This window comes from Acipenser ruthenus, chromosome 22 (assembly GCF_902713425.1).
Source record: "Acipenser ruthenus chromosome 22, fAciRut3.2 maternal haplotype, whole genome shotgun sequence".
Lineage (NCBI taxonomy): Eukaryota > Metazoa > Chordata > Actinopteri > Acipenseriformes > Acipenseridae > Acipenser > Acipenser ruthenus.
Genome location: NC_081210.1, coordinates 26,867,739 through 26,880,498, shown reverse-complemented (window position 1 = coordinate 26,880,498; position 12,760 = coordinate 26,867,739). Strand labels below are relative to the sequence as shown.

At 35.4% G+C, this 12,760-nt stretch overlaps 1 protein-coding gene across 4 annotated transcripts in view; it reads left to right on the top strand.

Moving 5' to 3' along the window:
* LOC131699475 (glucocorticoid receptor-like) overlaps window positions 1-12,760 on the top strand; it is a 65,364-nt gene extending 52,604 nt beyond the window's left edge. For 3 of the 4 annotated variants that reach the window (XM_058996315.1, XM_058996314.1, XM_058996313.1), the window contains 7 exons: window positions 2,037-2,063; window positions 4,386-4,502; window positions 5,653-5,931; window positions 6,069-6,213; window positions 6,513-6,643; window positions 8,183-8,340; window positions 8,769-12,760. In XM_058996315.1, coding sequence (XP_058852298.1) covers window positions 2,037-2,063; window positions 4,386-4,502; window positions 5,653-5,931; window positions 6,069-6,213; window positions 6,513-6,643; window positions 8,183-8,340; window positions 8,769-8,921 — 1,010 coding nt within the window. In that variant the 3' untranslated portion in view covers window positions 8,922-12,760. The remainder of the gene's footprint in view (window positions 1-2,036; window positions 2,064-4,385; window positions 4,503-5,652; window positions 5,932-6,068; window positions 6,214-6,512; window positions 6,644-8,182; window positions 8,341-8,768) is intronic. The other variant, XM_058996316.1, reaches the window with a different exon arrangement.

Sequence of the window (12,760 nt, the reverse complement as noted above, 5' to 3'; positions counted from 1 at the left end):
TCCATGATGTGATAGGGAACTTAAAGCCAACTTAAAACTTCCTGCAGTGACTTTGAGGACAGATCTCAAACCCCAGTGTAGTACAGCAGCCATTTTGAAAAAAAGACTTGAAACAGACTTTAAAGTTAGTTCTAAATGTAAAAAGTTGTCAAGATGTTAACAATGAAAAGAAAAATTACAGGGACATTATTTAAACAGTTGTAGCAACACGTGAGGACGTATAATGCTATATTTTTCGGAACCCTGCTGCTTCCTCTTTAAGAGATGATTCCTCAAGCTATGCACACTCTCCTCTAAAATCCAGTTATGAGATTATCAGATGGCATGCAAATGACTGTGCTTTGTTTGTTTAAATGTGTTTATACAGTACATGAATGTCCTATGAGCATTGTTTCCCTTTACTAATGAGGCACTTTCCCAACGGAGACCCTGGAGTTAGTACAGCAGCATCCCTGCCTTGCACAGCACAGTGCTTCCACTGCAGGTGCTTCGAATCTTCCTTCCACAGGAAGCAGAGACAGTTCCCATTTAAAAGACAGTCCCCCTCAAACAACAACCTGTTTCTTGCTAGTTCTTGCTAGAGTTTTTATTTGGTACTTTTAGCATTTGAACCAACACCAACACCCCTTAAGCTCTGCAGTGGCTTTGGCGAGATGTTTTAGCCCTGCAGATAATGCATTGTTAGGATTTCAGAGGGGGTTAATTATGATGAGTAAGTAGAACTAATGATGGGGATCTAAAAAGATCTGGAACTATTAATATATTCAGAAGAAAAAAAAATATGCAGCTGTTTGAAAGAGCAAAGCTAAAATGTGTGGTGCATGCCAACCCATGCGAGTGCAAACAAAACCCCATGTGGTGAATAGATTTAGATCTTCAAACACAGGTTACTTTACGCATTCCTCTGAGCAACACCTATCACTTTTACCCACGTCATCCTCCCATTCCACCTACAAAGTTGGACCAGAGTCAGTTTGTAGTTACAGGTTTATATAGATTGTAACATTAACTAAAACCAATTGTGACGGTAAAAAAAAAAACACTCTAGCCAACATTATTGAGAGCATCAGAATCTGTGGAAATGAGGAACCTATCTATCTGTCTGTCCTTGTGTCACACATTTTTACATGCACTTACACAGTGAACTTTGTAAGTCACAGTGATCTACTTTCTTTCTAGTAATTCAGTAGTTTAAATCAATTTGGTGACGTGTAGAATGTAAGTATTGTAGTTCTTCTGAGTCTGTACACAACAGTCATACTTCGCTCCTTTGTGCACTTATGAGAGAACTGGCTTCCTATGAGATGAGTTAAGTGAATGGAAACCCAATGAGTCACTGTAATAAACTAGGGTACTGGTATCTGCAAGGGTTGGGCAGACCCAGGAAACGTTGTTGTTGTTTACTGAACAATGTGAAGATAAATAAGTCGATTTAAGTTGAAAATGACAAAAAGGGGAGGAAATGATTTGTCATTTGTATTCCAGAAAGCTCTCTTTTATCAAAGTGTCAGTCGAACGAAAAAAAAAAAAAAAAACTGTAAATGAGCCCTTCTGAGGAACTTTGCCCTGCTTTTGAGTTTGGTAAAAACTGATGATCTTTGTCTTCTGTCTTCTTTGTATGAGGGAAGTGAGCACTAATGTAGGTGGGTGCAAGCGATGTATGCACTCGGAAGATGTTTCTGTTGTGATTGGATGCAAGCATGATCAGAAGGCTTATCCCAAACTTTCAAATTCCAATGCACAGTCAATAGAGGTTCTGAACCTTGAAATGCATAGAGAATCCCTTCATAAGTGTGAAAAGTAAAACCATATATATATATATATATATCTCAAAAATAACAGATATGATTCAGGATGTACAGGTATTGTACAAATGCTTGGAATATGTGCCGAAAAAAGTTCAAAATAAATGTCATTTTTAATTCCTATCATCTCAATGTGTTTTTCTTCTTACATTCTAACAGCAAGACATCCTTTATTATAGCTGTTATTTTTGTTTTTTTTCCCCCTTTTCTCCTGTTCTCACGTTGATGAAGGATGGAGGGCTCGGCAAAACATGGATGGTAAGTAACATACTTTAACTCAATCATTTTGTTACTTAATCAGAATTAATGATCTACAGTATATATGTGCTGTAGAATGCATGGTTGTGATTATTTACTGTAAAATGCGTTCTGCGTTTCTGTCACTGCAGTCATGTAAAAGATACCAATAAACTCTTGAATTTGTTAATTCTAATGTAACTGTTCCCTTGACACCATGGTCTACTGCATTAAATATCCCAGGGAGTATTTGTAGTCATTTTTAATCATATCGTAGCATGAGGAACTACACTTTTTGACAATCCAGCCGTTCTTCCTTTCTTAAGAAACTTTATAATACATGTAGACGTGGGGTTTTTTTGTATTTATTTTTTATATTGTGTACTTATTTATCAGTACTTTTTAATGTGTTTTTTTTATATTTAGTTTGGTTATTTTGTTATTTTTTTTTTTGTTGTTTTTTTTTAATCTGTGCCAGAATTAATATTTCATCCTAGAGTTTGTTTCTTTTTGGTGATGTTTTACATCTTTATTAAGGACTCTAATTTAGATTCAGGGTTTTTAGAAACAGTTTTTGTAACACATTACAGTACACACGATGAATCATTTCTACCCATGCCACCATAAAGATGTTGATGGTATGTGGCGATCGCAACTTTGAGTTCCATTTCCTCTTCGCAGAAATTAGGAGCTGATTTTGTGCTTCTCTGTTTTATTGTTCTGTTAAAATCGAGAAGCTGTGAAGTTTCTATGGAGTTCGGCCCTTTGTATACAGTATTTAATCCGCTATTTGTGTGCACTTAGAATGAGTTGTCTTAAGTTTCTACCATGCCTGTGTTTGTTTTATTGTTGATTACTACTCGTTTTGAATAACCACAGAAACTGTGTGCGTCTCTATGTACTGAATGTTGCCATGCAACACAGAGTATTGATCACAGTACGTATATTGTATAATATGTATTTTTAATGTTAGCATTGTAAGTTACACTTGTCACTCAATAGGAGATTTCTGAGAGAGAGCCGTCTCCTCTCTTGTTCCCCTTCAAGTGTGCTTCTCAATGTTAATGCTAATGAATTATAAAATGCTTATCGGTGGAGCTTGGCTCCTTTTTTGTTGGCCCATTAAAAATGTCTTGCAGTATAAAGTACTAGAAAATCTGCATTTAAAAAAAAAATAAGGAATACAAATCGATGGCCTCTGCTGCATTATATAATTAATTATATTCCCAATATATTATTTATTTTGAACAACATGCAGCACACAAGAAGTTTCTATCTCAGTACGTATGATGGTTTACTGGCTGTTGAGTTTGATGCAACACTGCACATTAAACAGATAATGGTGTTTCATTGAAGTAGAGCATACTATAGGGCAGGCATGGGGTTGCATTGGATTAATGTGCAATATAGGGACCTGTGCTTTTAAGGTGCATAAATAGCCTTTCACTTCCAGTCCTTGGTTCAAATTCAGCCTGTAAATCAGTTTAATCCTCAGCATTAGGAGGGGTGGTCCCCTGTGTGTGACTGTATCCTGTGCTATCATTGCATCCATCTGTCATGAGCACTGAATTCACAAAACACATCCAAATATGTTGTCCCAGCAGTGACACTGCATGTCATCTTCGTCCATGTGTCCTTCTTTTTAATTCACACCATCGCTGAACGTGTGTTTGCTTTGCAAAGGCTACCCAATCCTCTCTGTTGGGTTCTTAACACTGAGAATGCAGGACCAGCCCACTGTAATCTCTTTGAATAATAGCAACTAGAAGTTAGAATCAGAACAACAGCAGCTTAGTAACATACAGCAATAGCACTGATTGCAGATATTATATATTTGTCTTTATATGTCTATTGGCCTCCCTTGTTGTTTTGCTGCCCAGCCTACTTGGCTGGGGATGCTGTCCCCTGTGTTGCAGATCGTGGTGTGTTACGGGACCTGACAGATCTCAGAGATTCTCATTACGTACCTGCAAGTCCTCTGAAGTCAGGCAATACTTGTGTGGTTTATTCCTGATAGATTGTTTCTTTGTAAAGAAGCTCATGAGTCGAGCAGAAATAGAAAGTGCACAAGTTCAGTTCATTACAAACAAATCATTCCTCATAAAACAAACTAATGAAGCACGTAAAGGGTAATTTTAAATATCAGTTGTTAGTCATAGCAGAACGTGAGAGGTCTTCAGACGAGATGTACATGTTAACAGGCTCACGTGGATTAAACAGTATAGCTACTGCTCATCCATGCAATTAGTTTCTGATGAAGCCAATTGCTATTGGATGCTGTGTAATCCTCTATGATGCTACTGTTTACCAAACTGTAAGTTTCTTTTTTTTTCTTTCTTCTAGGACAACACAATTATTTGTGTGCTGGGAGAAATGACTGCATCATCGACAAGATTCGCAGGAAAAACTGTCCTGCGTGCCGGTTTCGGAAGTGTCTGCAGGCGGGGATGAACTTAGAAGGTAAAATAGCTACCCTAGTAACTGAGCTGCTCCTTCCTGTAACTATATTATTTCTTCCGAGTTTCATGTTGTTACAGTTGTTTTATTCCTTTGCCTTAATACTTGTTTCAAAATACAGGCCTTATGTATTGAAGTTTTGCTTCCATATCTTCCAAATTAAAAAACATCACACTTCCGTTGACCAACAATAAAGCATGTTAACAAAGAATCACATCCTGGGTTCAGACAGACGGTCCCTTGGTTATTACAGAAACAATGATGCAGCAAGTACAGATAAGTGAAGAATGGGGGGAATATATATATATGCCTGTCCTAAAGATAAGGGTCCTTCTACCTCAATGGGAGAGAATGTCCACAGAAACTCTGCAGCCCAGAGATTAAAGAAAAAATATAAAAATAAATGAATCCACAACCAGACCATTAATGACCAGTTTGGTGCTCATTGAAAATAACTCCTAGTCTCCTACTGTTTGAGCTGTATGTTGTCGTTCGCTGAAGGTCATCCCACCGACTGGTTTTCTCCAGAATGGCAGCTAATGAATCATGAAACTTCAGTCTGTTGAATGGTCATCAGTAAATGTGTGTTGGCTTCTGCGTTTAGTGAGCCAGCTCCACTCAGTAACATGATTCACACAGTCTTCCGTGCTGGAGATGAGATGCCGTTAATGCAGTATTTGTGTGTTAGAAAGGGGTCGTTTGTTGGTTTGTGAGTCACTGAACACATTGAAAAACCGGTGCAGGCACATACAGAAGATCCTTGAAATCTATGAAATAAACGTTAGGTGATAGTGAAATACAGTTTGATCATCTGGTATAAAAATGTGTTGGACACGATCAATGTGTAAGGGTCCCCATTTGTTTAATGTAGACCCTAAAATTATAAATAAAAACAGTTTAAACTTTTTGTTTTTGTTGTAATCATTCCTGTTTTTGAAGACACAGGTTCATTTTAACATGTTTTTGGTATGCCACCTTCCTTTCAAGATCACATATAATCTTCGAGAAGATTTTCTTTTGAGAATTCTGTATAGACATTTGAATGTAACGCTTTTTATAAGTGAGGCCAGAGCACTATTGCCAGAAATACTTTTGTTTCTTGTTTGGGTTCAGTTGAATATTTACAGTATTTTTTACCTTTTTATTTTTTTAGCACGGAAAACAAAGAAGCTAAACAAATTGAAGGGAATTCAGGCGCCCGTTGAGCAAGCAACACCACTACCAGATGAGCGGTCACAGGCGCTGGTCCCCAAATCGATGCCACAGCTAACGCCAACCATGCTGTCTCTCTTGGAGGCCATCGAGCCAGAAATTATCTACTCGGGATACGACAGCACCATACCTGATACGTCCACGCGCCTTATGAGCACACTGAACAGGCTAGGGGGAAGACAAGTGGTAGCTGCAGTAAAGTGGGCAAAGTCATTACCAGGTTTGAAACCCTTCACGCTTCTCTGTTTTAAGAAGCAATCACTGGCATTCAGAACTACAGAAATCGGTGAAATTTCTTTGGACTGAAGTTTAAAAATATATATATATTTTTTTCACAAATCCTATTTTCCTATCCAGGGTTTAGAAGCCTGCACCTTGATGATCAGATGACCCTGCTGCAGTGTTCCTGGCTGTTTCTCATGTCTTTTAGTCTGGGTTGGAGATCCTACAAGCAGTCTAATGGAAACATGTTGTGCTTTGCACCAGACCTAGTCATAAACGAGTAAGCATCTCATAAGAATGTTTGGGTATAAATTAATTTGACAAAAACCTTGAATTTCTTTTCAAGTTACTGGTAGTACAAGGTTTGAGGATCCCACACTGATATATGTACAGTACAATAACAAAGCATTTGAAAAGGAAGTCAAAATATGACCCAATATATAATACAATATGTTGTGAAAAATAATCTGTTTTACTTTATAGTCAGTTGATTTGGATTTGGATTAGAATCCAGTAGATCTGTTTGAAATGGATTGCAGTGGGGTAGTTCTAAGTGGATTTCTTTTTTCATTGATACAGCGAGAGAATGAAGCTCCCTTACATGTTTGAACAGTGTGAACAAATGCTGAAGATTTCAAACGAGTTAGTACGACTTCAGCTTTCATATGATGAATACCTCTGCATGAAGGTTCTGTTGCTGCTCAGTTCAGGTAAGTTTGATTTGTGATTCTGCATAGTAAGGTTTATTTATTTATTTATTTATAAAGTCAGGCTTAGACTATTTTACTATGTTGTGTTAGTAAAATATGTACAGTATACATATGAAGTGATTTTTAAATCCATGTAATTTTACCAGGATACAATAAATAAACTCACTAATTTATATGTAATATTAGGAATGTATAAGTTTTTGTGATTTATCAGGTTTAATTTTTAGAAATATTAAAACAGTTTGTATGAACTCTGTGGAGTTCCAGAAGTTGCCCTGCCATAACTTTGAAAAGAAAAGAAAAAAAACCAAAAAAACATGTGCATTATAAATAGATACATAGATTGGAAACTTAACATGCTACAATTGTGCACACAGTGACTGAAGAGAATATGTCAGTATGACCTACTGTAGCAATTTGAGGAATTTAGGATTATCATCTTGATGACTGACCTAAAGCATTTATTTATGCACAGTAGTTACTTGTGTATTTATTTGACATTTGTATAAATGTAGTCGTTTTGTTTTCTTCCTTTTTTCTAGAAGTTCTGTATATTTAACATAAAAAAATAAACAAGCTGTAGGCATCCAAAATCCTTATGTGCACAGTATCGTCATGGTAACAACCAGGTCCACAAAGAGAGATTATGGAACACTGCATGAGAGATTGTACAGTAATTGCTGCACTTGTGATAATAATGCTTACAAGAATGTAGGATGTGTTAGGACCACGCTTCTATTGTACTTCGTTATTTTGGGGCACAATGCCCTTTTATCAGTGGCATCAGGAAAAAAAAAAACGGAGAGCAACTGAGCCCTTCGAACTGCTTCCCCCTACTGATTTGCTTAATCCTTTAACATTAGTGGCCAACATCCTAGAACCTACAAAGAAGCCTGTTTCCATTTGCCCCTGAACGCTTCACTGAATTTTATTTTTTGATTCTCTACAATCTTTTATCTTGTATTTTGAACTCACTTGACTTTTGAACAGCTTCTTTTTTCATTTACATTTTAATAATTCCTTTTCAACTGTAGGGAGCTGACTATTATGTTTTACAGCTATGACCAAACGTTTTTCCATCACCTACAATTTTAGGATTGAGAAAATAATTAAAAAAAAAATAAAAAAAAGATATGAACATAATTTTAGATATTTTATTTAACATCATGTATTCAAAGAAACTACAAAATGATATCGCAAAAAATTCTACCGGAAGTCGCAATAGTAGTACAATATTTCATGTTAGATTTCGAATTTTCACATTTTTTTCTGTTTTTTGTCGGTTTTTCGTGAAGTATATGGAAAAACTACGAAGCAGAATGAAATTCAAGATGTTAACGTAACATTATTCATCAGGTTTCATTCGACTTTATGAAGCAAAATGACTTCATTCTATAATGTGGTGCAGAACTTTTGGCCATGGCTGTACATGATTATTGTGTCCATTGGATTCTATCATAGTGTGGGCCCTGATGCAGTTAGCAGTTCGAGTGCTGTACCTGGTGTTCTTTCTCATGTGTCCGGCTCTTTCCTCTGCAGTTCCTAAAGAGGGTCTGAAGAGCCAAGGTGTCTTTGATGAGATCCGCATGACCTACATCAAGGAGCTTGGAAAAGCCATCGTCAAGAGAGAGGAAAACTCCAGTCAAAACTGGCAGAGGTTTTATCAGCTGACAAAACTCCTAGACTCAATGCATGAAGTGAGTAATGGACCATTTACAGCTATACAAAAACAAATCACAGTGGACTAGTTTAATAGTCATTAGCATAGATTAGATTGACTATTTGGAGTAAAAGTTTTGAGAAATCAAGCCGAGAAATGTGCAGACTGATAGACGCATCAGCCAAAACCTTTATACTTGACTTTGTTTCTTGTAAGTTTTACCTTATACTTTGTAATGTCTGAATTTAAATAAACCTGTTACACATTCTTAAATAATAATAGGTTATCTAACCAATACCTATGAAGAAAACATTACAATCATTTATACATATATTGCAGCATGCCTGATCACCACTCTCCTTCATGTCCACACTAAATCAGCTTTTTTAAAATTTAGTTTAATTTTGTTGTGTATTTTTTGTTTTGTCTGAGTTTTTTTTTTAACCTCCTGTTTCTCTCACACAGTTGGTTGATGGACTTTTAAATTTCTGCTTCTACACGTTTGTGAACAAATCACTCAGTGTGGAGTTTCCTGAGATGTTGGCTGAAATGATCAGCAACCAGTTACCAAAATTCAAAGCCGGGAGTGTCAAGTCACTTCTTTTTCATCAAAAATGACTGCCTTACAACATGAAAAATTGCCTTAAATGATCTGTGCTTGTTGTTTCTATCCCTCTGACTGTCATGCTTGGAGTATAATGCTCAATTGATTGTTTAGGCACAGTATGCACTACATGCGGTTTACAGATGTCAGCTTGGGTGCTAAGAATGTTGGCAGATCAGCACTTGAAAAAATAATAATTCATTAGATGGTGATTTTGCTTTTAAACTGCTGGAATGTTTAATTGGCCAGAATAAAAAGAAAACATTGTACTTTTTTTTTTTTTCAAGAATATTTTGTATAGTTAAACTACAGTATAAGATTTGAATTTATGCATGCAAACTGATAGAAGTTTACAATTGTATATCAGAAAAGGGAAAAGCTGTGCCTTTTATTTTTAAAAAGCTTTTGCCGTCCTGATTTTCGCCATTTTTGTAATAGTCCACTGTCAGTATGTTGCACACTGAGGGTTATGCTTGCTTTCCTTATTTGTATATATATATTTTTTTATATTACTTGCACTTTTTGTGATGATTAACCTTTTGTTTTAAAGCCATCTTGGTTTCTTTTGAAGTGGGGCAGCTGGAGATCTGAAATAAGTGATCCTTACGCATTAGACGTGAGAGAGGTTGTTTTTCCCTTGCTGCTTTGGTATGTTTCGTTTCCCCATGTTTGATCCCCCACCAGCATCCTGATTTTTTCAGATCCCATCATTGCATTGTATTCTATATCCATGTGTGTAAAAAAAAGTTTTGATCTCCTATTCATTGCACAACACATGCTTGATGATAAATTAAGCAAAAATCATTGCGTGTTGGGTGATTTTAAAGCTGATTTTAAATTTCAGTGTTGATGCACCGCCTCAGTGCTGTCTAGGCTGGCAGTTCTTTTATTTTTTACGTCATTGTTTTTTTTTCGCATGCTATCAAAGTTTTGTAATTCTCAGGCATCTGTTTTCTCTTCACCACCTCTAAGGCAATGTTGCCTTTTATAAATATATCTTATCCAGCACTGCTTTATTACCAAGCAGCTCCTTGTTGGCTTATTTGTTATTGTCACTGAGACACACATGTTTATTCCAGTTAAGCCTGATTTCCTTACTGTTTAATTGGTAATTTTGTTTAATGTCAATCCATTTTTAGCAATTGAATGAAGGGGATATATAAAATAAAAAATACAAACAGCAATTGTGATGCTGTGATATATCAATTGCAGTATAGTGTTACTGTTAGTATATTAATAAGGATTTTAAGTATCTTATGAAAGCAATTTACATCCATTACTTAAGCGTATAATGAATGTTAGTGAAAGTTCTCTTAACATCAAACTGGGGGAAAACAAGTATGAAGCTTATTAATATCAAAGAGCAGACAAATGATTCTAGCCTGTTGTTTTAAAGTGTGCTACCTATCTTACTGGCATGTCATCGGTGTATTCTTACAGCCAGCTGCAACAAGTTAGCAGACAGGTCTGTCTGTACAATCAGCATGGGATTTTCCACCGTTTTTCACACATTGTGCTTGCTCAAATTCTATATTGGAGAAGAGATGAGCGTTCAAGGCCTCTGTTGTTGATGGTTTGCTAGATTAATTTCTGTAATAAATACTGGGGTCCGGTTTGGTTTGGACCTGTCTCATCTCATCCCTCCCGTTTCAAATCTCGAGTGCCATACAGTTTGTTACTTTTTTTTTTTTTTTAATGTATATCAGAAACTGTGCTCGTCTTAACAGACTGCTTTTGTTAAAAACTGAAGGCTGCAGAACCCCCTTCAGCCTTTAAATAACGCTTTATCTTTCTAAACAGCTTACAAAACAATAAGGCAGTCATGTGATCAAAAGGTATGGTAATCTGCTTTGCAAAACAGATTAGATTATATTCATTTCAACAGTTTGGACTCTTGTTGCACCATCTTACAGACGTTTGTAGTATAGACGTTCTTAATCACATCACAGTCGTGAAAAGCATAATCTACAAAATAAAATGATAACCAGCATGTTTCCATGTTTATTCACTGTGTATTTTCCATACGTTTTTATATTAATTACTAGCTCTGCAATGTGCTAGAGGGGACTCTGCAGCTTACAAAGCATAAAGATAAACGAATGTGTGATACGATTGTACAGTGTTAAGATGAATGTAATTATTTTTTATTGAACTTTTTCAGAAAAAAAATATATATATTATAAACCAGATATATTCTGTACACAGCAGATGTAGTTGTACATAAATTAGAGAGTAAATGAAAAATAAATCTATAGGCAAAAGTAATACTTATGTTTCAATTCAAATAAGTCAGATGAATATGTTTTATAGACTGGTAGAATGCTGTTTTTAACAAGTTTCAGCATGAGAACTAAACCTACATGCAATACCCTTTAAAAATAAATGAATAACATAATTTTTATATGAAACATAAATATAACTACAGCAAACTCGCTGCCATTTGAAGAATGTTACATTCCTGTTCAGTATTTCTTTTAACTTTACCACTGAAACTAGTAATTTGCAAGCCTTTATGCAGATCATGTTGGGCGTTGCAAGAGGAAACCTACCATGGCTCAGAGTCACCAAGAGTTCTGTTAAGAGGAATGTTGAGGTTGGAAAGTTGAGGTGGAATTCTCTTTGGGATAAAAGGCATTGTTCTGTGTGAGAATGAAGAATGTAAGCTATTGCAGTTATTTATGTCGGAATAAGAGAACATACCAACAATGTGCCCCTGGATAATTTCCTCAGATTTACCCCCAAAATAATCATCATACCGTTACTAAAAAATGCATTCACGGTTACTTTCACATGCAGTAGGCATAGGCTGATTATATATATATATATGTATATATATATATATATATATATATATATATATATATATATATATATATATATATATATATATAGTACTTCTTGGTAACCAAGAAGTATTCTCTATTTTTATAGTAATGGGACTTTGCCCTCAGGGTTTTATTGGGACTTCGCCCTCATAAATAAAACTTGAACTTTTTAACCAGTCGAAATGGCAAATAAATGTGAAGAGCTGTGAACCGTAAGTCTGTGTGCTTAGAAGCATTTAAGAAAAAAAAAAGAAAAGGTTGGCTATTATCAAACTTTTGTTGTGTTCAACTTGTAAATAGATGTACAGTCTTTTAATTTGTTGGGGAAAAATGTGAAAATATACTTTGTGTGAATCGTAGAAACACAATAAAAAAATATATAGTCCTATACCTCAGTGACCAAAGCAGGTAAAAAGGTGGATATAGGAGGTGGTTTATATATATATATATATATATATATAAAATTACATTACCTAGAGCAACAATTGTTTTAACAAAAAAAAAAAAAAAAAAGTTTGACTTTGTTAAATTCTGTGTTACTGTTAAACGGTAACTTAAGGGCAAAGATCTGGGTGTGAAAGTAATCCGTCAATTACAGCTTGGAAATCTGCACTAGTAACAGTTTAAATCTTCTCTATCTTGTATATGAAACCTAGATTACTATACTGAAAATAATTAAGGGCAGATCATATTTCACTGGTGTATGGCTTTCATTTACAGTCTGTTTCATTTGTATTTCAATGCTATAATCCAATGTAAAAATGATTGTGTATTTGTTTTAAAAATAGTTTTCTATGACTTCTGTATTATACTTCTGTAGTAAATGTTGATCTTTTCACTCATTGGATTAAATGTTGTGCTGTTAAGCCTTTCTGTGTGGTACTTTTGAAAACTTTATTACAGTACTTACATAATGTTGAGATAACGAAACACCATTGTAAAAACTGGTTAGTTTAATAATTGTACGCCACTTCTAATAATGCAGATGAAGCAGAGTAATCATACAATAAAATGCGCTTTTCCATTAA